The following is a 27,228-nucleotide window of genomic DNA, read 5'->3' as shown; positions in this document are numbered from 1 at the left end:
TGATTCTTAACGAAATACTGCAGACAACAGGAAAAGTAAGTATGATTTTCAACAGCAAAGCCAAAGAATATGGTGGAAGCTGATCATTACTCCTCATGTGATAAGAAAAAGTCTAAGTGGAACTAGTAATCATCTCACTCCACAGTGTTGATGTTTTCAGAAGATTTGGTAGTCTGTAGAAATTGAAGACTAAAATGCAACAATTTCAAAAGAAAATTCACCACAGAATAAACTGATTTTAAAAAAGCCATAAGACAGTAAGGTGCTCTGGGTGTGTAAATCCCAGCTGGTAAATAGGCTGACAACAGTAAAATGACTCCTGATAGCTTATCAAAATGAAACAACTCTGTATTTGGTCAAAAAGGCAGTTTGTAAATAAATAGGTTGTAAATTTGATCAACCACTGTACTTACTAACATACATTTAGAACTGCCATTCTTACAGGTTCCATATAGATAGTTTAAAAGTAAATATTTGGGTTCTCATTTCCATTGCTCTCAAAGTCTTCTAAATATAGATTCGGGAGGGACTTCTTTGACCAAATGGTACCAGCCACCCCACACTGCTTGTGCATATGGATAGCGCGTGCACTGATCCTGAGAACTAGGAAGAGTAACTCATCCTGGTTTTTGGTGGCAGAGTGCTCCTTCTTACTACAGACTGTACCTGAAACCGGAAGCTGTTTTAGAGAAGAGATGGGTGCGAACTGTCCGTTCTTGCCCAAAGCCTACAGGCACGACTCGGTGCTGCCTGGAGCGATTTAGCCTCCAGGCAGATTAGCCGAGGATAGACTGGAGCTACCGCTCCCCTGCCACTGCTTTCCGTCCTCGGGGCCAGCTGCCGCCACCCTGCCCGGGAGAGGCCCCCGCGCTGCCTTCCCGCCACGGAAAGCCCCGACTCTTTGCAGGGTTTTTCTCCACACCCGCCCTCCCACCGGGAGGGAGCAGAGGACCGAGTGAGGCGGGATGAAAGCAGCTTCGAGGTACTGCCCAGCGGGGGTGACCACAGGTGGGGAGACCCGAGACGGTTGAGACGAAGCCTCGCTGCGGAGGGAGCAGCCGACCTGGCGTGTGCCCGCGGTGCCGAGGTCAGACGCTGCTGTCTGTGGGGTTCGGTGCCAGCGCGGAACTGAACTGGCCTAGCCCGGCGCGGCCCGGCGCGGCCCGTCCCAACTAGGCGGCGGGCCAGTCCCGGCAGAGGGCGCGGCCCGTCCCGCCCCCGCGCCGCGCACAGCGCCAGCAGCCGGAGTGGCAGCAGCACCTCGGCACACTCTCCCCCTCACACTGCGCGTCTCTCTCGCCGCCTTTTCCTGTCTGCATCCTCTCCGGTCCTCCGCCCCCCTACCCCTCCCCCGCCATTTTCACAGGGAGGAGCTGTACGGGACTTCCCTGAAACTTCGCGAGGGAACTTGCCCGGCGTCTCTGGGGCGGGTAAGCTTTTCACCGCGGCACCCGCCTCGCCCCCTCCGTCCCTGATTCCTCAGCTTCAGCGGCTCCAGTGGGAAGTTTTCGATGACTGCCCCTCCACTGATCCGGCCGCCCAGCCCGCTGCTGCCCCCGGGGGCTGCTGCCGGCGGCGGCGTCGCCTTCCATCTCCAGATCGGGCTGAGCCGGGAGCCAGTACTGCTGCTACAGGACTCCTCGGGGGACTTCAGCCTCGCCCATGTCCGGGAAATGGCTTGCTCCATCGTCGACCAGAAGGTAAGAAGAAAGCCCCCAACCGAGCCCCTTCCCACCGCCCCCCCGGACCCGGTGCCCGCGGACGCTATTGATGGCTGTGAACTTTCCTTTCCTTGGCCTCCCGGCGGCCCGGCTCTTGGGCTAACGAGACCGATCGCAACTTTACTATGCCTGTCCTCCTCTGCAGACGGCTCGGCTTCCCTCCCCCCAGCCCCTCGCTCTGCCTCTGCCGTCCGACACTCCCCCCAAACCTCCGCCCCGGCACTGGTGCTGAGGAAGCTTCGTGGGGGATGCTCGCATGCTCGCTTGACTTTTTTTTTTTTTGTTGGCAGTGGATGCAATTAGCTGTACTAATGGCTGTTATTAAAAACAAACCCCGGCCGGATCTATCTGCCAGCTTTTTAATGCTGCGGAAGGAGGGGGGAGGCAGAAACCTGTCCGCTGTGATGGCAGCGCGACGCCCTGGGGCAGTTTGCGCGTTGTCCCGACCTCTACTGGGAGAGGAAACTTTCCACTTAAAAAAAAAAAAAAAAAAAAAGCAAACAGCAACAAGGAAAAACCAGCCCCGACAGCCCAGGATTCACAGCGGCGCGCAGCGCTTCACATGCTTTTCCGCGTGCCGAGCAGCGCGCCGGAGCCGGGTGCACCTTACCGCAGCGGCCTTGGGAGGGGGCCCGGCCGCGGGGAGGGCGAGGGGCCTGTGGTGCAGGCCGGCACTGGTCGCCAGCCCCGGAGCGAGAGGGCGGGCGTCTGCAGCGCGGAGGGTGCCCGAGCAGGCCCTTGCTGGCAGCGGTTCGGTGGAAGAGGGGAAGCACCGCCCGCCCGCCCGCTCCGAGTGGCACTCGCTGCTGCTCAGAAACCCCAGCATCGCTAGGCACAGTTCGCCAAGACTCTGCTAAAATCCACTTGGCTTGCATCTAAAACTCCACTTTTCTTATTTCGGTGTTTTAACAGTCATTGTATACAAAAATAAAGCTTTACTTTATCGGTGTTTGTTGTGTGAAAGACCTACATAAAAGTATCATAGTGATTTCAAAGGATACAAAAAAAAGAGACAAAATATTCGGCATGGTTATAATGGAAAATGTTAGGGATTTTCCTCTTGTTTTTACAAAGGTAAAATAATTTCAAGCAGAGATTTTTTTTTTTTCAAGTTGATATCTTTGCCGTACACCTGTTTGTATATCCCATCAGTGCGAACTTGACTAAATTAGGAGGATTTCCTTTGTTTTGAAGAGCACCTAATGAAGTGTTTGCAAAAAAGTATGAAAGATACATCTTGATTTCTGAGTTTTGCATTTTCCTTAGTTTAAGAAACAGTTACCTGTTTCATTAAATTCAGTGCTGAAGAAACGCGTACCTTTTTGTTTGACATTACCATATTTGCTTCGAAAGTTAGGCCAAAACTTGTTACTTGGTCACATATATGTCAGAAACAACTTAGATACTTTTTCACCATACATAATTACTGTGCTAGCAATAATTAACTTTATTCCATACCTTGTTTATATTTTTCTGCTTGAGCAGCTTATTAATCTAATGAGTTTACTATAAACTTGAGTCTAATTTTAATTTCCTAACAATGTACCATTGTCTAAAGAAAACTAAATGTGTTGGCTTGTGCTCAAAGAAGTTGAGTAAAAATTTTGAACATTAATTTGTTGCAGTCTCGTAACTACACAGAGAAGAGAATCATTTAGCTGCTTCTCTGCAGAGCACATTTGAATGCGGAACTTTCTTCTAGTCAGTCAGAGCCCAATATCTGCCTTCCCAAGGCTGTTGAGAAGGAAGTGGCTCAAAGAAAGGGAAAACTGGAAGAAAGATAGGCTTTAGGGTTTTGGGTTTTTTTAGGTGGAGCGGCTTTGCTTTTTTTTTTTTTTTTTAAATGTTATTTAGTTCTCAGAATCTCTGTTTAAAGCTTAGACCTGCAAGTATGTATGCATGACTTCACTATACACATGGTTAGTGTTTCACTAACCATGATGGGATGGTTTACATATACAAAGTTACTTGGCATGTTGTCAGAGACCCTGGTATCAAAAAATTTACATGGTATCTAGGACTGTTATGATGTAATTATTTCTGTACTGTAGATTCATGATTTTATCCTTTCCTGAAATGTTTTGGAGCAATGCTTCCTCTTGATTTTATGAGATGTATTTGCTTGTCACAATCAAGCAGGAGACTATCCTGTAAAGAATATTTTGTTGAAATCACACTATTTTCAAGTTTCATTGGGTCTATAAATCAGTGGCCTGCCAGGTAACAATTTTGTCCCAGTGCCTCTATTTGGTCTAGGTTGTTTAGGCAATATGAAAGGATGAGAAGATGTGATTTTGTTTTTGTGTGTCATGTCAGACTTCTAAAACCAACTCTATCTCTGTGATGTAGTGTTAAATATTTAAGCAGTACTCTTGTACACCTTTATTTTTAGGATTGTGCTGAATTCTCTTCAGTACCTGTGTCAGATGATCTGTTTACAGAGAGCCCCTTGTGTGATAATGTGGATATTACCTGATTCAAGATATTTATGACCCTTATTCTGCACAAATTCATACACCAACTTAATTTAGTGCTGCTTAAAATTTGTGTTAAATTGAGTTGCGTTAAGTTTCTCAAAGTTCTAGCATGTTTAGGCCCAAGTGGGATGTTAATATAAAGAGTGTGTGTAGGTGTATTTGTGTACAAGTGTGTATATATGTATAAACCCACCATATTTCTATATGTTTATATGGTATTTTTATATATAAAGGATGTGTAATACAGTACATGCATATATATCAATCTGTTATTCCTATGTATAATTCAGAAGTTTATATTTAGGTATAAACATGTAGGTGCATATATTTACACCAGAGGACTTTAAACAACATCTGAAGTGTGAAGGTTAGGTTTTCTAATTTTGGTAGAGACTATAACTACAGTAATAATCTAATGTGTATAATACAAAAAACTGAATGAACGAAAGGTGTCTTTTTCTCCATTGTTCATGAGAGGCATTCTTTCTGCAATTTCATCCTGAGATAGCTGTATGGAAATTTCTGTAACAAATCAGAAGATGAAATGGTTGCAGGCATAAATTCAATCTGTTAAGAACTGCTCTGAAGTCAACAAAATTTGATTCCTTTGAGTCTATGTATTTTGTTTGTCTTAGAACCAGTGACATGAAAACCATGAGACTTGTTCCTGTTGGAATTTTTTTCTTCAATTTAAATGGAGTTTTAGCATTTAAGTGATGATGTGGTTGACAAGAAATGAGTACAAAATGCATGTCACTGTTTGACTTCTAGGCTGACACTCCCACAAGAACAGTGGGAAGATATTGTAAAATATAGTCTTTTTCTTCTGAAGAAAAATAGTGTGAATTATTACCCTTTTTGGCTTGACTGCACACAGTAGAACCACTTTTCCAGGGCCAAAGTGTGATGCAAAGTGCATTAAGTAGGCACATGGCGTGTGTTTTATTGTCTGAAATTATCATGTTACCAAACACTTTTTTACTATCAAAAGGTGAAGGAATCTCTATACATTTTTTTACACAAATTCGTATAATTTTAATTCAAAAGGGAACTAATTATTATTTATAATTTTTATTTGTTGAAATTTTTCATCATTATACCTCACATACGATGTGCTGGGCTACAGTAGAGGCATTGCCATGTTTTTAAAACTTTGAGTACTCTGGTAAATACATGATGTAGCATTATGACTGGAGAATGTGAGTTTTATGAAATACACCCTAGGTAAGCTGTTAAGATCAGACGTTGACTAGGCTTTCAGCATTTGAAGTCAAAAAAGCTGCAAGAGCAGGAAACAAGGACAACAAATACAAGAAAGAAAAGTGGATCTGAAATAGAGGAAACTAAATTTGATCTATGTAGGCTGTGTGTAGTTTAGACTGATTTATAAAAGTAATGTTCCACTGGTTTGGATAATTCTGAAATTTCACTGCAGGAAAAACTAATAGAAAGTTGGCCATTTCATAAAGGGAAAAGGACAAAATGAAAAGTAATTAAAGATGGTTCAAGTGGCATACTGCAGCTGGAACGCTCTGCCCAGATTCATCTTTATATAAAATATTCAGTGTTAAATTAGGAGAATTGTCACAAATCAAACCAAGACCTTATTTTAAAGTATTTCTGAGAGCTGAATTAAACATGTTCAGGAACGTGTATGCATCCACTTGTATTTCTGCTTGTCCTTAGTAAGGGAAACATAAATAAATAAAATAGGAAAACAAAAATAAGCTTAGTTCTGTTTTATCAGACAGGAATATCTAAACTTAAGGTCTGAGGAAGGAAAGGAGCTTTTCTAAAGGTTGATGTGAAAATATAATTCTGCAAGGGTTTCAAGCAGTCACAGAAAGCATATGGGGGTTTGTTTATACGGATGGTGTATTTACCCCCTGCCCTGCCCCAGTAAACCAGAAACTTTCCTAAAATAGATAAGAGCCTGGTGGTAATGAAATAGTTTCCTCTAGAGTGGGTTAGGGACTCGGGGTAAATAGTATACTGGAAAGAAAGATTTTTTAGCCTCAGGATAAACAGAGAAACTGCCAGAAGTTTTTACCACATTGACCAAAGTGTGGTAAAACCTTCAATCAAACACATGGATGTAGACCTTTCATATAACTTTCATGTAACTTTTTTCACTGAGTCTTTCTCTGCACGGAATGCTTCCTTCCCCCTGCCTTGTGAAAACACCAAGTTGTCAAATGCCTTGTCATTATGCGTATAAATATATTCTGAAGTGAAAGTACATTTCTAATAATCTCACTGTTATAAACACAAGCAAGACTTTTTATGTTTAGCATTTAATCTTTTAATGACTTTGTAGTTATTGTTCTTCATAAACTGTAAGTCAGTGTATGTAACATAAGTTTGTAGGTTAGTTAAAATTAGTTTCAGAACATGTGTAAGAAAACATGACAAGTCATAACTTTGAAGAAAGGGAGTCAATCTGCATTTGTTTAAAGAAATTTTGGGTTATTAGCAAAATGCTGATTTTGTTATCTATCCTGTCAATGATCCAGATGACTAAAATGGGTCTAATATCACAAACTCTCTTAAAGCGTTTGAGAAATTCCTTGCCAAAGATTAAAGGCTATTGAATGAATTCTCATAGAGTAAAAAATAAGGTAGAGTTTTGGATAGAGAACTGGCTTGTCATCAACCAAAGCAGTTGAAATTTTAATTTTTAAAGGAATTACTAAAGAAGTCTTGGGTTTATCTTTTGTTAGTCCTACTGATGGTCCCCCAGGAAATACCTAATTTCTATAATAATTTTTAAAAAGATATATAAGCGTATTAGGTATTGCTGATGAGATGCAAGTCTGTTGCCAGAGAAAGAATGGAATTTATTAATGAAGTTGCAACATTTCCAAACAGAAGTGTGTATGTGGACATACTATGACTTATGCTCATTGGATTTGAAATACCCAATGTCTGACTATGTGCAAGACTTACTGGGCATAAACCATTAATGAGAGACCTGAGAACACACAGTAAGACCAGTGCCTCCTGAAGGTGTGGTGGGTTTATTGCTTGTATGCAGGTGATCTGTGGTGAGGATTATGTAAGAAACACCTGTTGTGTGTCAGATCCCTTGAAGGAGTTGTGTAGACTTTGTCCACAGATATTTTCCCATGACTTCTGGAAGTCCCTCACAATCATCCAAAACTATATGTTGTTCTTATCTAGATTTTTTTTCTGTATTTGGAGAAGTCTGGCTATATGGTTACCATGCACACTTCTAGAAATCTGCATCATATTGGTTTTTTTTCATAGTTTTACTGTATTTTGAATATGAAGCTATTTCAATTAAAAACTTTTGCCAGATGTACGATTGTGCTTTTTTGTGACTATATCGTAGCAATTATTTTAAGGACATCTATGGATTTTTTTAGCTACGGCTATGTGAAATTAAAAATGACAACTTACAAAGACAAATTAAGTACAGTGAGGCTGAGACCTGTCTATCTCAAGCAACTTATGATAAGCACATGCATTGTTTGTAGGAGACAAATCTAACGAAATTCAGCAAGGGCAAGTGTAGAGTCTTACATCTGGGAACAAATAACCCCATGTACCAGTACAGGTTGGGGAATGAACTCTTAGAGAGTAGTGTAGGGGAAAGGGACCTGGGGGTACTGGTGGGCAGCAGGATGAGCATGAGACAGCAATGTGCCCTCAGGGCCATAAAGGCCAGTGGCATCCTGGGGTGTTTTAGAAGGGCTCTGGTTAGTAGGTTGAGAGAGGTTCTCCTCCTCCTCTACTCTGCCCTTGTGAGACTGCATCTGGAATATTATATACAGTTCTGGGCCCCTCAGTTCAAGAAGGACAGGGAGCTGCTGGAGAGAATTCAGCACAGGGCCACAAGGATGATGGAGATCATCTCCCTTATGATGAAAGGCTGAGGGAGCTGGGTCTCTGTAGTTTGGAGAAGAGCAGACTGAGGGATGATTCCATTAATGTCTACAACTGTGTAAAGGGCAGCTGTCAGGAGGATGGAGCCAGGCTGTTCTCAATGACATCTGATGATAGGACAAGGGGCAATGGGTACAAACTGGAACATAAGAGGTTCCAAAGAAATGTAAGTAAAAACTTCTTCACTGTAAGGGTGACAGAGCATTGGATCGGGCTGCCCAGTTGGGTTGTGGAGTTTCCTCTGGAGACATTCAAAATCCACCTGGACAAGTTCTTGTGACCTACTCTAGGTGGCCCTACTCTGGCAGGGGGCTGGACTGATCATCTTTCAAGGTCCCTTCTAACCCTGTGATTCTGTAATGCTACAAGCGATCATGAACTTCTTGACTTTGCCTTCTGCTTGACATCACACATTTATGTTTACATGTAATATGGCTGCAGTTGTGCAGATATAATCAAGTATATAAATTGAATCTTTCTACCAAGTGTTTATCTAGAGTCTAGATGATCTGTGATTAATCCTTCCCATGCAATTGTGTGACTGGATGTGCATCTTTAGTCACTGTTAGCAACTGATTTGTATTTGGCTCTTGCCACTTAGAGGACTTATCTTTCAAATTGTCTTCTGGAGATACTAAATGCTTCTTGCAAAAAAAAAAACAAAGTCAAATTGTCAGCTTTGTGATAGATTAGAAAGCTACTTCAGTGTGTGTTCCGGTAAAATACTCATTTCCTTTTTTTGATGTCAGACTTCAGTGTCTCTTACACAGGGTTGATCATAGGGGTTCTGCTACAAAGGCTACTTGAATTTTGTTACCATGTCTCATTAACTCCAAAACAATGTGGGTTATATAAGAATAAAAAAAACCAAAACACCCTCCCCATTTCACTGAGATATTTTTTGCTCTCTGACAGGATTTTCTTTCCGTACATGTTACATTCATTGTACTTTACCACTCTGTGAGAGGAGACTTTTGATGCAACAACTTTCTCTGCATGACTGGTGGGGCACTCACTGGGATAAGCTTGAATACCCAGCCTGAACTTCTCAGTGTTTTGCCTGAACATCACCGTTTTTTACACCTGGATTGTTGTGTCCCTGTGAATATCTAGGATTTTGCAGACCAAGCCAGATTTCTCTGGTCTCCAACTTTCTTCTTACTCATATAAGGCTTTTAGCATTGCTAAAAAATCTCATTTTGAGACTTTCCTTTTAAAAGTGACTGTAACAATCTAAGATGATCACAAACTTGATGTCACTCCAAACCGGTGTAGAAGATTGAAGTAACTTGTACATATCTGTCTTTGAACATTCAAAATACAAAACCTTGAAGTAGGCACTTCAAAGTCAGCTACTTCTTGAAGCAGATTTTTGCTTTCTAATTCCTCTTCTGGTTTTATCTGCTGGAACAATATGTGAAAGTTAGAAAAGTTGTGTAGTATTTCACATTATAATGTAATAGTGTGGACATATTACAGAGATATATTCATAGATGTAAAGTTAGACATGGAATTTTAGTATGTACTGCTGTCTTTTGCTTTCTCTTCCTCCATGTATTGTAGATTCCTTTTGCATGTTCCTTGTAATGCTGTTCTCTTTGTTCTTCAACTGAAAAAAAATGGTCAAAAGGTAGGCTTTCTCTTCTTCCACCATGCAAGATGTACATTGGTATTGTCATTATCTGTCTTACATAGCCATAGCGTGCTGTGTGTGCCTTTTCTGCAGTCAGAACAGTCTCTGAAACAGTGCTATGACATTAAAGCTAAAATGTGTCTAGTTATTTTAATCGAAATATCTCAAATATCAAATTCTATTAATTTTTAAAAAGTAAGAAACATGAACGTACTTCAGCTAATCTGAACCTTCACTGTTTCTTAAGAGGAGAAAAGAGGCATTTAGATGTTGTAGCAGTGCAAGCTATATTCATTCAAAGATGTAGAGAATCTAGGTAATGTACGTGCGGAGACGTACACAGGCAATATAGTACAACCAACAGAGTTGACTGCTTTTACCCATGTGATCACCCAGGGCCCAATTGATTAACTCACAACACCTGTTTCCGATAATTGGAAGTAGCTTGCCAGCTGCATTAACTTGTCCCTACCATCTTTATTCAAGCTGGCTGGTCCAAGTCACATTCGTGCCTACAATTCCTCCCTTTTTCTTTTTGGACCAGCCAGCCTTTAGCAACATACTTCAAAATTAAAGGTACATGAAGACAATATAAATATTTTTCCCCATAGCCATGAGTTTACAACAAAAGGTCAATAACAGCTACATCGCTGAACAGTATAATACAAAAATTCATATAATAAACATAATCTGATAAATGTTGCTAGGAGGGATGCATACTGGCTAGAAGGGATGAGTTCTCTGTAACTCCACTGATATTTCTGTTTCCTGAAGGTAGTTTTGGACTTTTCTTCAGCTTCTTTAGCATGCTTATCTGTGAGCATTATCTGTAAGTTGGAAATATCTCTTCATCCGTAGAAAACACACCATTTTTGCTTTCAAGTTTCTATTGGCCGTCTTGTTAAGTTCTTCAATTCTTTTAATGAGATTGCTGGAGGAATTTACAGCAGCATACATGGTGCCACATTTGACAGGGTTTACAATTTAATAGGGTGAAGGATTGAGGGTGGATCACTTGGTTCTTTCCTCAAGATTTTTTTTTCCATTGGTCTTACAGTCATTAAGTCCTTTCGGTTGATGTGACTTGATCCATTTTGCCAGAATCCACCGGGAACCTTGATCTGTAATGACACCAGCATAGCCTCTTCCCCACATTAACAGATCTGCAGGTTGTTGCCACTCTCCAATAACGGGATTCTTATACCAAACTTTAGGTTTATGAGTAAAATCCAAATCCCAACTCATTTTGGGCAAAGTGCGTTAATGCCACTGATTCGTTCCGGTTTGCCACAATTCTTAGGTGATTCATTGTATAAATGGCTTTCATAAGTCTGTCTTGAGGGCTCACCGTCTCTTCCCATTTTTTGTTTTTCTAGCAGTCCTTTTAAGGTTTGATGTGAATGTTTGATAATGGCGTGACCGGTAGAATTTCCTGGGATTCCAGTAGTATGTTTGATACCCCATAAGTTCAGAAACTTACGTGTTCTACTGGCTATATATCCGCAGCCATTATCCGTTTTTCTCTCTCTTGGAATGCCAAGGACTGCAAAACAACTCCTCCAATGTCTTATGACGTCTTGAGCACTGTCGCTCGTTAAGGCTGTGGCCATGGCTGAATAGGTATCAATAGTGACATGTAGTTGTTTAAAGTGTACAAAGGGAGCATAGACAGTGATATCCGATTGCCATATTTCTAATGGTGCCAGACCCCTGGGACTGACTCCTACTCCTAGGCTGATTTAATTCTGGCATGCAGGGCATGTGGAAACATACCCTGAGTGTCCGATATGGTCAGGTCGAACTGCTTTGCCAGCATTTTTGCACCTTGGTGAAAAAAATCGTGCGATCTTTGAGCTTGGGAAAATTGGTCAATTATTGGTCCCATAGGTATCAATAACAGAGCTGCTACTATCTTGTCAACAATTTCATTGCCAACTGATAGGCCATCTTTTAAGCCCAAATGGCTTCGAATATGTCCAATATAATAAGCAGTTTGACGTTCATTTATCTGATGCTAGAACTGTACAAATAAGTTATACAGATTCTGATTAGAGATTTCTTTCAACAACACTCTCTCTAATCGAGTGATGGCATCGACCACATAGAGGGAATCAGAGATGATGTTTAATGGGATGTCTGGCCATTTCTTGAAAGTTTTAACTACAGCCATTAAGTCCAGCAGTTGAACTGAGCTGCCTGGGGAGTGAACAGTTAGGTTTTGCCATTGTCCATTCTCCCACCAAACCACTTCTGCTTTGGCTTGGATCTTGTGTCGGTAAAAACAGTTAGGCCTTTAACGGGAACTGTTAAAGTCTCAACAGCTGGTCTTCCATTTGAAATTTAACAGAAAACAATTTGTGGGATGAATAATGATTTTTTATAGTCCCTGGATGTGACAATAAGGCTCACTGTAATTCATCAGATTGTTGCAGTGCCCAGTTCAAGAATTCATCTGTGAGAGGAACGAAAATCGTGTCTGCCTCAATCCCTGCTATTTCCAGCAGACATTTTCTGGGTGTAACCATTATTTTCGCAATTGCCTCTAGCCTCGTGGTAATTGTTTTTTTGCAAAGTATATGGCAAAAATGTCCACTCCGGGATCCTCAGTGGGTCTTTCACTACTGAATCCCATTGCATCAAGACTGCCATTACATGCTGGTTTTGACTTATCACAGAAATGTTAGTAGACAAGTCAGGATCATATCGGTGATTGTAGTTATTGACTATCTTGTTTCCTATCTTTTCTATTGCTTGCATTTGTTGCCGGGACAGTTTTCATGCACTGTCAGCCTCTACTGAGCCTTTTAACAAAGGCATTAGTGGCTCAAGATCCTCATTCGTTATACCACATATGATTCATACCCATTGGATATCACCTATTAGCTTTTGACCGTCTGTTAAATTAGCAGTTTCTATTTTAATTGCCACCTTCTGAGGATAAATGTATGCACTAGTGATAATATTACCTAAATATTTCCAAGAGGCCTGCATTTGTACCTTTTCTGGCGTGATCACTAACCCGGAGATGTCCAACTATTGCTTCACTTCTTGTAGAATCTGATGCTACTCCAGGTCTTTTCCTGCAATCATGATATCGTCCATATAATGGTAAAATAAAACACGAGGGTATTTTTTGCGCAGAGGTGCTAGCGCCCAGGCAACATATGTTTGACCAATAGTTGGCGAGTTCTTAATTCTCTGAGGTAAAACAGTCCATTGATATCGTTTTGCCAGCTTTTGTTTGTTAATAGATGGTACTGTAAAAGCAAACTTCTCACTGTCATCCTCATGTAGAGGAATTGTGAAAAAACAGTCCTTTAGGTCAGTCACCGACAGGGGCCATTCTTTTGGAAGCATTGCAGGAGAGGGTAATCCTGGCTGTAAAGCACCCATATCCTGCATCACTGCATTAACAGCTCTTAAATCGTGTAACAGCCTCCATTTCCCTGACTTTTTAGGGATAGTAAAAATTGGTGTATTTCATGGACTAGTGGATGGCTTAATATGCCTTTTTTCTAATTGTTCATTTACTAATTCATGAATCTAGGCGAGCTTTTCTTTGCTTAGCAACCATTGATCAATCCAAACTGGTTTATCTGTAAGCCAAGTTAACTTCAGGATTGGTCGCCTGTCCAATGGCCGCCATTAAAAATTTTCATTCGACAAACGCCCATTTGACTTAAGGTGTCTCTACCTAAAAGCCAAATTGAAGTGTTCATTATATAGGGTTTAATTTGTACACATCTATTTTCTTTGTCCTGTATCCATACTGAAGTCAGTTGTCTGCTAATTTTTGTCATCTGTGTTCCTCCTACTCCAACAACAGGGGTGTCTTTTTCGCCAATAGGATAATGGAATAATGGTAATATCTGCTCTTGTATCCAGTAACGTACCCAACCATGTGTTCACCATTTGGATATTGGAATACAACTGTCTGCAAAAGTGGCATTGCAGGTCTTACTTCAGGTACTGCAGTGGATCCAAAACCCCCATCTTGACGCTCACGACTACCTGCAAATGGAACTTTAGCCCTGAGAGGAACCAATTGCGCTATTTTAGTTCCTTTAGGTATATAAACTGTTGTCTGCCAAACTTTAACCATTATTCCAATGTTTCCTTCATAGTCTGCGTCAATAACACTGAGGAGCACAGAAATGCCCTGTCAAGAGGCTGATGACCGTCCTAAAAGCAGAGCACTTAAACCATAACCAAGGGGGCCATTAGCATTGGATGAGATAACCGTTATAGCCGTATTGTGGATGGTTATATCTATTGCTGTTTCCACATCCACTCCTGCGCTTTGTGCAGTGGCCGATCCAGGCAGCCATTGGTGTTGAAGGGTGTTTTTGTGTCATCGCACTTGCCCTTTTTGCGCTCATTAACCCATTCCCTTAGGCGTTACGTGTCTAGCCACTTGAGAATGGCACTCAGTGGCTCTGTGTCCAAACTTGCCACATTTGTAACAATTACCATTAAATCTTCCATTGGACCCTGATGGTCTGATGGAGCTGTTTGTCCATACCAATGGTCTGGACCGACACTGATTTTTCACGTACCATTTTTCCGCAATTAAAGCATTTTGGCCTCCGATTTCCTTTGTGCTGTCGAACTAATGGTTTCAATGCTGTTGCCATAGCTGCAGCTGAATGTGCTGATGATCCTACCCAAGAGCAGGCTTCTGTTATGTCGACCAAAGTTGCTGTCCGCGGGAGAGCCTGCAGTATCTTTTTGCAATCATGGGTAGCGTTAGCAACTGATAAGTGTAATCCCATTTCCACTTTCACTTCAGCCGACATATTTGGTATACAATCCAGAGCTGCTCTTAGACAGTCTAGAAAGGTCATAAAAGGTTCATTGGGCTTCTGTATAATGATTGTGTATGAGGGAACTGGCACCCCCATGTCAGGGACGATCTTAAACGCTTGATGAGCCAGTATCTGTTTGTTGCAAAATAGCTTAATGGAGTCGAGCTTGTACCTGAGGGTCAGCGAACAGTCCTTTTCCTAACATCATATCTGCTGTGATGACTCGCCGCAGATCTCCCTGCTATAAGTTCATATTTTCTACTATTGCCACATCAACTCTTTTTTCTCAGACTCCCTTAGTAATACCTGAGTGGGCTTCAGGTAGGTTTCTGCTATCTTCCGGCAGCCAAATAGAGTCATTAATCCACTGGCAAAAATATGGTCTAATAATGTTTGAATGTATGGGTTGGTCAAGCCATATTGCATCACAGCTTTCTGGCCTTCCCTTACCAACTTCCAATCCAAAGGTGCCCATTGTTGTCGTGTAGGATTATTATGTACTGTTATTACTGGAAAGGCTTAGGGAATGAATTCTTCAATTACTGCATCACATATGAGGCCTCTCCATTTCTTAGCCGGATCATAATCATCCAGCCGGGAGTCTCTGAGCACCTGTGGGGATGAAACTTTAATCTCTGGTTTAGTTAATTCGTTAAGCCATTTCAACAATTGATTAGCTGTTGCATTTGGCTTTTCAATCAGTTCCTTCAAGCGGGCCAAAGTCCGTTTCATATCTCCTCCGTGCCCTATTAATTCTTCCTGTAACAATTGTCTTTGTTGATCTTCCCCTGCACTAGATATTGGGGGTGATGATGGAAGAGGAATACACTCAGGGACTGATGAGCTCAGGGGCAATGGCAGATTCCTAGTATTGTGGGCAAAGTGTACCTTTTGTTCTCTGCCAGGTACTCCTTCAGACATGGCAGCAGGATGGGATGGGGCAGGACGGTGAAGGGTGGGTGGGAGGGGAGGAGAAACAATGCGTGCATTCAGCTCCTGGAATGGTGCTCTAGGCGGTTCTAGGGGGGGTGAGCTCACATCCATACTCTCCTCCTCTAGAGGTGGAGCCAAGGGTATTATGACATTACCTGCAAGGAAGCTCTTAATACTTTCTTCTAGATATGGAGGTGATGGCACTGTAAAGTCATCACCTCCAAAGAACCTCTTAGTGTGTAATGGGAACGCAGATGGCATAGCATTTTCTATGTTCATGGTAGCAGCTGTAGCCCACTCAGCTTCCAGCAGTTGTAGAATGGATTTAGATCCATTGGATGAGAGTTTGTGGGGTGAAGGAAACCCCGCTGATAAGGAGGGCAGTATGAATTTTCGACCTTTTTTTCAGTCTAGCTGTAATATTTTTCACATTTTCCTCTGGAGTTTGATTTCTCTCTGCATCAGCTTTAAAGGATTGCATTACAGGTTTGCTGTCCATTTACATGACCCGAGTCTAAATGTTACAATCTATCTAATGTTACAAGTCCTGATCTTACCTGTCTTTAAGGATTTCATATTGCCCTCCAAATGACCTACAATTTTAATATTTTTCCTAGATGTACATTAAAGTCATAAAATGAAGCGTTTTGAGTAATTGTAATATGTGTGAACTTATGCATTTGTTCTAGTACATTTATCTTACCTAACTCTCCAGAGAAGGAAAAAAGCAAAATATGTAGAATATGAGTAGTAGTCTGTCCTGTTTCAATCCCACATAGTTTTCACTGTGGATTTTTCCCAATGTGTTGGCTGTCCTATAAAAAAAAGGTTTAAGAGGGAAAAAAAAGTAGAGTGAAAAATTGAAACAGTCTGGTAAGAGTGTGTATGTGCTTGTGTGGAGGCAGGGGGGATTAGGTTGGGGAGAGGATCTCATAATGCTAGGCTATGTGTTTTTATCCTCATTTCCCAAGGAAAATTAAACTTTGCTATTATTATATGTGTATTATCCTTCTCGTATAACTGTGTCTACTGGGCTATGTCATAAGAAGCTTGCTAAGTGATTGTAGCAGAAAGAGGTCAGGTAAGCAGCCAATAGATTGTTAGGCAGAAAATATAGTAATACTTCACAAATTTGGAAAATAAATACTTATCTTAATGTCTAGAAGCATATCTCTAGCATATCATCAGTCCATGTGTATGGTCATGGTTTTTGTTTTCAAGCCATGTGAACTTGATCCAGAGAGTGACACATTTTTTAAACCTACAAATAAATGCCAATTCTTTATTTCAATTCTTAATCTAGGTTAAATAACTCACTGTAAACCTCCTCTTTCTTCTATGAATTTGATTTCTCTTATTTGTCAACTGTGGCAGAATGAAGGAGGTTCTGAGCTGTAATCTGGTACTGAATTAGTTCTTGATGTGAACTAAATAAATATGTTAGAATAAGTTACAAAGGTGATTGAGCTAAACTCTTCTAGCTAGTGACAGAGGCTGAAACAAAGAGCAATGACTGCAAATTGTTGTTTCGAAGAAATTCAGATTTGACATTAGGAAAAAGCCTTGCTTGTAGGAGTACAATACTGGAACAAGTGCTCAGAAAGGCAGTGGAAACTTCATTCTTCATTATTGAACTTATGCAAACAAAACTGTGTTGAAAATAGTTCTGCTGCAAGTGAGAAGTCAGACTAGATGACTTCCTGAGGTTCCAATGTTTCTTTGACTCTCAGAGTAAGCAGTTCATCATGGTCAGTAGTTAAACTAATATTGAAGTTAAAGTAGTGGTAGTCCCCCGGTCAGACATAGCCAAAATTTGTTCATCAGTTGACATTACATATATATGGCCTTAATCAATCTGTTTTTTTACTGTGTTCTCTTTATGTAGTAGTATATGTATATGTAGTCTTGTTTGTCTCTGTTTTGAATATTTAAAATTAAAAGTTATATCTGATACAAATTATAAGTTACAGTTGATAGTTAAATATACCTACTAAACAGTAGGTAGAAAACAGCTGGAAAACATTTATTTCTAACAGTGCTTTTGATTGTTCATTTATGTTTGCATGTTTGTTGCTTTAATACCTAATAGATATTAACCAACCTGCCTTATGGTGGAGCCTTGGTATAGGCTACATTGTGTACAGGGAAGAAGTCAAAGTGTACTGGACTGTGGTGTCTGTTACACCACATCATAAACCACATGGAAAGATATCTCAGCAGTAAACCCAACAGTTTGTCAGCAGTATCTTTAAAGAAAACGCTATGAGAAATCTGTCTTTGGTTGTGGGCAGAAATTTCCTCATGGAAACCTCTGGTTAGTCAAAATGGTTATTAAAACCTGGTAGCCCTTTCAATATGAAATAAAGACCTCAAATCTGGTGGATTAGAAATAAGAAGTGTTACATAGGGGAGGGTCCCTGAGGATGAAATTTCTTTTGAAGACTGAAGCGTGAAACAAGAATTTCTACACTAAAGCTACTGAAAATCAGATCTGTTTGTTCAAAGATGACCTAAAAATGGCTTCAGTTTAAAAGGTTGGCAAATACTTCCTTCCTTATTTGTAAGGTAAATAATTAATATGTAAAAATGTGCTAGAATGTGTTCGGAGATGTCTCAGGAAAAGATCTGAAGGGAAAAAAGAACCCTCCATGAGTCTCTCTAAAATACTGAGAATATCCCATCTATTGCTGATGAGTAAAGCTGCATTGTTTACTTTTATTTCGGAAACTTCTTTTTTCTGTTGAAAACCAATTTTTTGAGTAAAAATGTTACAATTTTTTCTCCTGTATTTATCAGTACAAGAGGGAGGTTCTGAGAACAATATAAATCATTATATAATGAAAGAGGCTTCACAAAGGGCAAGTCATGTAGGCACAGACGTAGCTTGGACCAGCCAGCTTGAATAAAGATGGTAGGGATAAGTTAATGCAGCTGGCATGCTACTTCAGAAACAGGTGCTGCAAGTTAATCAATTGGGCCCTGGGTGATCTCATGGGCAGAAGCAGCATATAAGGAGGTAGCTAGCAAAGGAAGGGGGCTTCGAGTCAGCTCTGGTGGTTGTACTGTGTTGCCCCTGTACGTCTCTGCACGTGCATTACTTAGACCCTCTACGTCTTTGAGTGATTATTGCCTTCACAACAACAACATTGTCAAAGCTTAATTTCCATCTTGTGAATAGAAGTGCATAAAAATCTTATACTAATGTGGCTTGATTGTTTTCACAACAAGTTTTCCCGTCTTTTCCCAACATATTTCAATCAAAAATGATTTTTTTATGTCACTTGCCATGTTGATATTGTATGAGTACAGATAAAGAGCAGGATAAGAGTTTAAAAAAAAAAATGAGACTTAACCTCGTGATAATTAAAAATATATTTATAGAGAGTAACAACTATTCTAATTCCTTTAATCCAAGACAGGTTTGATTACAAAGTTTGCATTTGAATCCTCATGAATTAGACGATCAACAAGCTCTTGAAACAGTTTAAAAATACATGAAATTTTCAATTAGAATAATCAATCTGTATTATTATTCTTTCTCTAGATATATAAAGATTTACTTATGTGGCACTATGAGGGATTTTTTTGCTTTGTCTACATATACATTAGTTTGTATTGAGGAAATAATCCTTTGTATTAGAATCATAAATACATGCACCTTAGAAGTTTCCATCTTAAGATGTATTGAAAGGCATTTCTTTGATGGAATTACACACTTTGATTCAGAAAACTTTGATACAGAAAATATTGAATCTGGGAAATGTATATTTCATCATTTCTGGCCATGGATGCAACTGAACAAATAATTTCTTTCTGTAACATTAATTTCCCTTTCTGAATGGCATATTGATATTGAAGAGGACTAAATATGAATAAAGCAGGATTTTGACTTTGAGTAAACTTAAGAGAATTATATACTCTGTGTAAAATATCTAGGAATTTTGTATGACGTTTATAAATAAGTGATTTTTAATGAATCTTAGAATTTATACTACAAAGTTGTGTATATGCAACCAGAAATACTGATGAATATTTATGTAATATATCCTTATAATGTTTTCAAAGTGTTAGGATATGATTGTTGCTTCTATTTAGATACTTGCTATTTGCAAATAACAATTATTTATATGAAGATATTTAATCTGGACAGTTTTTCACATGATTCAGACATAATTCAGTTTCTCATTATTTCATATAATAGTGATTAGAGTAATTGCACAGCATGTAAATGTCTGGGTTTTCAGAACACTTAGTTTTTCTTTTGAACTAAGTATTATGTATGTAGCACTTAAGCATGTATTTAACTGTTTTTTTATCAGTTACTTGATCCAGCTTACTGCACAGCTGCTCTGAAAGGTCAACGAGGAGAACAGGAAAAATTGACAGGTGGATGGAGTGGACAGTATTGAAAGAAACTAGATCTTGGTTTGCTAAGGCTAAGACTTTACGTTTGTTATTCTGTCATGAAAATTTGGGTTCCTAAATATGGTTTTTACTTTTTTTTTAAGTTAGTATGCCTTTTCAGAGAAATCAAGCAAAATGGCTAGGGACAATACTTACTAAAATGTCCAATGAGGTCAGAAATACTGTGTAAAGATGATTAAATACATTATATTAATACATAATTGCTAAAATAAATTGTCCTACTTCCTACTATTCTCCTAAATTTTCAATGCATAATACTGTTTTATGCAAACTGGCTAAAAAGTTGTTGGAGAAAAGGGACTGAATATAATTAAAATGAATGTAGGAAACATTTTGAAATATTTCGAAAGTATCATTGACATTATTTGTGCATTATAGAAACTACCTTTGTTCTGTGCTAGGCTGGGAATCATTCCTAGCTTTAGATGTGGGTGAGTGTTATGGCCATATCCTGTATCCCCTGGCCTCCAAAGGTACGCTCTAAGAGGTCATTTGTGCACCTTGGAGCACAGCTGTCTGACAGTATATATTGAGCATGGTGGCTGTTATGTAGATGAATTAAGCTCAATGAAAAGTGACTGAGACAATGAACTTGGGATATCTCACTTGGTAACATGAAAAACAAAATTGCTTTACTGTCTTTTATCATATACATTTGAATTTTTGAAATATTGAATGTAGCATTTGCAATAGTATAGAAAACCCAGCAGAAACAATTTTTTGTAGTCAAATAATTAAAAAAAAACTTTGTAGACACATTATTTGATAAGGAAAAATAAGCTTGACCATGTTTCTGGTTTTGTGGTGTGTATTTTTGTTGCTCATACATGTTTGTAAAAATAGAATTTCAAGTAAAGACATATATTTTATTATTACAAGTTTGTTTATACCACAAATAGAAGCTATTTTAGCCCAATGAGAGCTCCCACATTGCAGTGGGTTGCAGGTAGCAGGTAGCAGTTCCACCTATTTGCTTTGCTTATCCACTTTTAATAATACAATTTCATTTGTGTTGATGCAATATATTTTCTTAAGTTAAGAAAAATACTTAAAATATTTTAAGCAGATATCACAGAATCACCTAGAATCATTGAGGTTGGGCATGATTTTTTTTTTAACTGACATATCTTTTGATAAGATTTTTGTAATTGCACAAAACATAGAAAATGCTTGAGCACAGAAATACAAAAAAATATTCATATACTTTTGACCAGTATGTCCAATTTGCACTGTAGCAACTGATCCATGGAACTTTCTTCTAGGATGAGAGAAAGAGAGGGGGAGACTTACAGTGCTGTAGGAAGTTGAAATTTTAATATGATGAAACAGTTTTGATCGTGCAAAATCTAGCTAGGTGTAATTAGCTTATCTATTGAGTAAATAAAATATTTTTACCATATTCATAGTGTCCTCCCTGGCCTCCCAAGTCCCAGTCCACAAACTAACCAAATAACTGTGCATACTTGGCAGGTAAATGAAAGAAAAGCCAAAAATGAGAGGAAATCAATTGACTTTTATAATGCCCTCAGCTGCTAAGAGGAAGTTAATAGTTTTCAAAAGTACCTGTTTCCAGATACAATTTTCATATGTGAAATTTGATTTTGCCAGTGTGATACTGAGTATGGGATTAAGATCTTTGTTAGACAAGCCTATGTGAATAAACTGATATCGTTGCCCTCCAGACATGAGCCTGCATCAATTTCTTTAATGATTCTTTTAGAAGTGGAGTGATATGTCAATAAATGGTTTTTAGAGAGGCAGTATCAGTTTTCCTACCATTATTCTTGTCTTCTTCAAAATTTATGTCTTCATTCGTATTCAGCATGTAACCCTTGAATCGTTTCTGAAGTTAACCATGTTGTTCTCCATACATACTTTTCTTGAACTGTTTCTCCAGTAACACATACCTGTAAAACCTCATCCTCTTGTCTTCCAGTTACTGATCCTTTTTTTTTTTTTTGAGATGGTTTTTAAATTCTAATCCCGTCTCTTAATGAGCTTGCTGTTCATCACGGTTTCGTATAGAATGAAAATTCGGTAAGAATTTTCACAGGCCTATCATCCAAACAGTCAATGAAATCATTGTAAAGAAGTAGACCGATGCGTGTCCTTGCTTTCTGACAGTACTAAAGACTCCATTTGGGTCTAGTTATCCAATCAGTTTTGTCTCTTTTAAAACAATTTCAGATAAGGAATGCCCAATGTGCTTCTAAGAATATTATGTCAAACAGTATCTGCTTGTCCTTTAACTCTACAGCTCTGTCAGAGATCCAGTTTGTAATAATTTGTCCTTAGCATATTTAGATTGTTTGCTACCTTCTTTATTCCATATTCATGTAAGTAATCTGATAGCTAAGAGTCAGTACTTCTAGGATGAAAGCTGACCAGTCTGTGATTTCCACATACCTCTCATTTTCCCCTGATTTTTATACTAATGGACTTCTATCAAGTTTAGCCTTACTGTGTTCATCTATGAATTTTCAAATTCAATTACCAATGGTACTAAAATGCCTTTGATTTGTTTTATAAAATACTAGATGGAGTTTTTTGAAACATCTGTTTTGTGTGAGTACTCTTGATTTCTTTTTCTCCCGCCTGGGCTAGTCATCATTTTTCTGGCGGTATCTCGCCTTTAATATTTGTGGTGTTGTTTTGACTAAATTCCCACTTTCTGAATGTCTTCTTTTTGTGTTTGAGGTCAATCAAAACCACATGATTTACCTAGTTCAGTCTTTTAGTACTCTTACTAAAAGCTTTCTTCAGCCTGTTTAATATTTTAATGAAAAGGCAGATTTGGATTCCTCCCTAGACCTTTCTCAACTCTGAGGTTATTGAGGACTGCAAGGCCATTGCTTTAATTTTGTTCTTCTCATTCCTGTCTTCTCTGAGGAATGTGAACTTGCTCATGCTGTAGTTGCTCTTTGACAAAGTAATTTTCACCTTCACTTTCTCGGTCATTTTCTTTGTATTCGTTGTATTCAGAATTTGAAAAGCCTTACACTACTTTCTTCAGATTCTAATAGTTTTTACCAGTGTTTTTCAAGAACTTGAAGGATAATCATGTTCATTACTGACTAGTAAAGTGCAAAGAGGAAGGAACCGGGATTTTATTTGTGCACCCTGTTACAGTCTTAGGAGCATATGTTCACTGTGTATTTATTGGCTGTGGGAAATTTGCACCAGATGTTGAGTCTAGGTGTGTACTACAGGTCTGAGTGATGCAAAACAGATTTCTGTACAGATTTGTGTGCATGTGCAGGGTGCATACTGCTTGGGGAGATTTGAGATGATACACTTTATTTCTGGTGTAGCAGATACCTTTTGTCTGTCTTGCATGTGCAGTGTTTGTGTGTGTGGCTTCAACTTTGGTTCCATTGGAGGGGAAACTGTGCTAAAATGCGCCAGTGATAGGTTTCACTGTCTGACTCCAAGAATGGATACAAGGTGCAATTTGCACCTGAAAGAACTGCTTCAGTAGACCAAGTCTCTAACCTGTGTGTCTCTCTCTCCTGCTGTACTTTTAAAAAAAATCACAAAGGAATAAATTCTATGTTTTTAATTAGTCTGCTGGCTGTTTAGAAGACTGGTAGGGCTCATTTTTGAGTCACATGAGCCGTTTCACAACTTAATTAAGTCTCAGTTATTCATTAGAACAACCACATCCTCTGTTTTATTCTTTGTACTTTGTGATTTAGTCTGCTCTATGTGAAGTCTCAACGTTATTTTACTCCTGTAATATTACTGTGAGTAGCTATCTTTGTATCCTATTTCTTAGGGTTTTATATGTGTTTCTGTGTGTTTAAATCTTGACTGTGGTGTTTTGTTACTGTATTTTGGTGCTTTTTAAAAAAAAAAACAACAAAACAAAACAGAAATGAGCCAGCAACATGCCTTTACCACAGAGAAAGCTAATGTTATCTTGGGCTGCATTAGAAAAAGCATTGCCAGGAGATGATCCTTCCCTTCTACTCAGCATTGGTGAGGCCATACCTGGAGTACTGTGTCCAGTGCTGGGCTCTTCAGTACAAGAAGTACATGGACATACTGGAGAGAGTTCAGTCAACGACGATTAAGGGACTGGAGCATCCCTCCTACGAGTAAAGGCTGACAGAGCTGTAACTGTTCAGCCTGGAGAAGTGAAGGCTCAGGAGTGATCTCAGTGTATACAAATATCTGGAGGACATGTGCAAAGAAGTCAGAGCTGGGCTTTTTTTAGTGATGCCCAGAGCCAAGTCAAGAGGTAATGGGCACAAACTGAAACACAAGAAGTTCTGTCTGAACATCAGGAAACAATTTTTACTGTGAGGGTGACCAAGCAGGTACAGTGAAGTTGTGGAGCCTCCGTGTTGGAGATACTCAGAAGCGACCTTGTCATGAACAGGGTCCATGACAGCTGGCTCTAGGAGGCCCTGCTTGAGCAGGGAGGTAGCACTAGATGGCCTCAGGACATCCCTTCCAACTTCAACTATTTTGTGATTCTGTGAAATAAGGTAAGAAACAGGAATAGAAAACTTGGCCTTCCAAGTAGAATGTGTCAGCTGTTAAAGTACAGTCAGACAGCCATTTCGCTTGAACTTCTGAGAATTTATGGAGTGTTTCTGTGAGTGATCTGTGGCAAGTGACCACAAAGTTGATAGGCTTATTTGATGTATTGTTATGAGGTTAAATATGTTTGGACTGCACTTACTTGTCTGCTTGTATTGTGATTTATGCAAAACTTACAATCCTGTCAAAGAGAATTGTCCAAAAAAGAATTTTGGGCCAGGCAACTAAGGGACATGCTACTGATATACCCAACACTGCATTTTTGCTTAGCTTATAGGACTGAGTCTATGAAGAGTACACTGAGCAGGTTTAGATAGAGTTTTTGAGCTGCCTTTGATGCCTGCACTATTTGAAAGTATAATTCTGAAATTAATTTATACCAATTATAAGTATAGAAAGAGTAATGTAATGAGCTTATAAACCATCTGAAAATTAACTAGTAAGTAAATATTCAGCCTATAGTTTTGATTCTTAACTTTATCTGTTCAACAAAAGAAGTGTAGCTGAAGGCAATGTCTTCTAGCTGTGGTTGCGTTTCAGTAAACATTTGTGTTTCTAGTGGTTATATTAGAAATTTATTTTTATTATTTATGCTTACACAAACAATTTTTAATTTTATTAACAGTATTTCCAGATACATGCCTGAGGACATGATTTACTGAAGATCTACTTCAGTGATTTATCAAAGATGTAGTACGCAAAGAGGAATAACAGAGGCACAAAATCCATTAGGTGACACTTATAAAAATATAAACAATCTACTTATGCATGTTGAGTTAAGGAAAGCATTCTGTACTACAATTAAAGTTGTGTCATTTCTTCAAGTATAGTCCAGGTGAAGGTTGCATAAACATAAGTGTCTGTTGCCTGACAAATGAAAAAGAACTTTGGATCCTGTTCCTCACTTCAAATTCCTTCTCTGCTCTTTTATCTTTGTGTGAATGTTCTAGGTAACAAGTGTGTTTTGTGTCTATAGTCTGATGTTCACTAAGTTTTGATTGTTTGGATTATATGTGATGTCAAGGATTCCTGAGTGTTGATGAAGTACTAGCCAGGTCCATGGCTTCCAATTGCAAACGAGGAGTGATGCATTCAGCCCAGAAAGGCTCTGGGTAGCAATTGCATGGAGAAGGTAATTGGAAACTTCCCTCATTAGCTGTATAAGTGAACAGTGTATGGGCAACAGTTGTCCATGTTTTTAGGTAATGATCGACTAATAATGTTTATTAAATACAAGATGGGGGAAAAAAAAGCCGTGAATACATTTATGTAAGTATATCTTGGGGGGCAGGGGGAAGTGATTTTTTATTTCTTGGTTGAATTTTTGTTAGCAAAACAACTGTTGCACATTTGTTCTTCATGGAATTTATGTTTGTGTGTGTATGTATATATTTATATCTTCAGTTATGTGCCAGATTGTCGTACAGCCAGGTAGGGATCCACTAGTGCTACAAAGACTAATTTCAGCTAACAGCTGTGGAAACAGGAACATAATTTGGAAGTGGTCATTAGTCATTGTGGATGGTTGTTCTCTTCTGCTAGAGAAGAATGTAAAAAGTAGATACCTCTTTCCATGACTTAACCTGTATTTTGACACTTCTGTTTCGTTGTGTGCAGACCTGCTTATATCCCAGAGTTTTTGGTGTTTATCTTCCACCCACTGCTTTCTGAAACTACATTAATGGGCCTCAGCTGTCTTCGCTTCTGTCAAATCCATAAGTAATGACAAATTGGTGTTTTAAAATATAATCAGACTGTTTCTGGGGGAATAAAAAAGAGAACTACATGTAATCACTTTATCCAGAGAGGAGAAAAATATTCAAACATGTAAACTAAAAGTGTGTAAAAGAGCATGAAACTTAGACATGTGTACACCACTGTATTTTGTTAAAAGTTCCTACAGCTCCTTGATTAATTCTCCAACCCATTTTTAAAATGGATTGCTACAGGTGAATCAGACATGACTCATAAGCCTGAAGACATCTTGAGTGTCATTGTTAGATTATTCAAAAATGTCTTTAAATTCAAGTAACAAATTTCAAATTTTATATAAAGTTATAAAACATCATGACTGTAAAAATGAAAATATTCTCATTTTCCACTTTTCTTGATCTCCATTAAAGATTTGAAAATTACATATATATTTTCATTTCTTATCAGCAAGCATGAGATAGCCATTGGTAGGAAATAAATTAGTAGTTTATCTTGCATTGTTTTTACTACTGAGTATACATAATATTTTTTAAGTGTCATGATTTCCTTGCTGACACCTTTTCCAAAGAAAAATTAAAAATAAAAAAATGTATTTCAACCCTAGCTGACCAAGAAAAGTCTGAAAAATTCATCTGAAAGATGAATATGATGAGTTTTGTATTTATCCGCATGAGTTTCTGCTACTTGATTTTACATTATGGATTTGAGTTAAGTTATAGATCATCTGAAACAGTAGATTATCTTCTCTGGATTATGTGGAAATCAGTTATGTTTTCCCAGAAGGATGTCTGTACTTCACAAAATTGTTTTTGTTAAGCTTTGGTGGAAATTTTTGTATATTAACCAAATGGGAAAATATGTTTTCTTTTCATATTTTTGCAATGGTAATTTATACAAATATAAAGATGCTTTTTAAAAAATGGATTAATGTAATTAGGATTTATCAATGGAAATATGTACATCTAATTAAAAATGAAAAGGTCATAATTCCTCCCCAAAATTAAAAAGTATAAATCAGTTTTACAAACCTGTTGGTTTCAGGATTACATGGAGACTTTTGAGTGGCAACT

The 27,228-nt window shown here is 38.8% G+C and overlaps 1 protein-coding gene across 3 annotated transcripts in view; it reads left to right on the top strand.

Moving 5' to 3' along the window:
* The first annotated feature begins 1,240 nt into the window (after positions 1-1,240).
* PRKD1 (protein kinase D1) overlaps positions 1,241-27,228 on the top strand; it is a 134,417-nt gene continuing 108,429 nt past the window's right edge. For 2 of the 3 annotated variants that reach the window (XM_061998467.1, XM_061998466.1), the window contains exon 1: positions 1,241-1,700. In XM_061998467.1, the coding sequence (XP_061854451.1) occupies positions 1,512-1,700 (189 nt within the window). In that variant the 5' untranslated portion in view covers positions 1,241-1,511. The remainder of the gene's footprint in view (positions 1,701-27,228) is intronic. The other variant, XM_061998468.1, reaches the window with a different exon arrangement.

The sequence above is a fragment of the Colius striatus genome, chromosome 6 (assembly GCF_028858725.1).
Source record: "Colius striatus isolate bColStr4 chromosome 6, bColStr4.1.hap1, whole genome shotgun sequence".
Lineage (NCBI taxonomy): Eukaryota > Metazoa > Chordata > Aves > Coliiformes > Coliidae > Colius > Colius striatus.
This window is presented reverse-complemented; position numbering and strand designations above follow the sequence as displayed.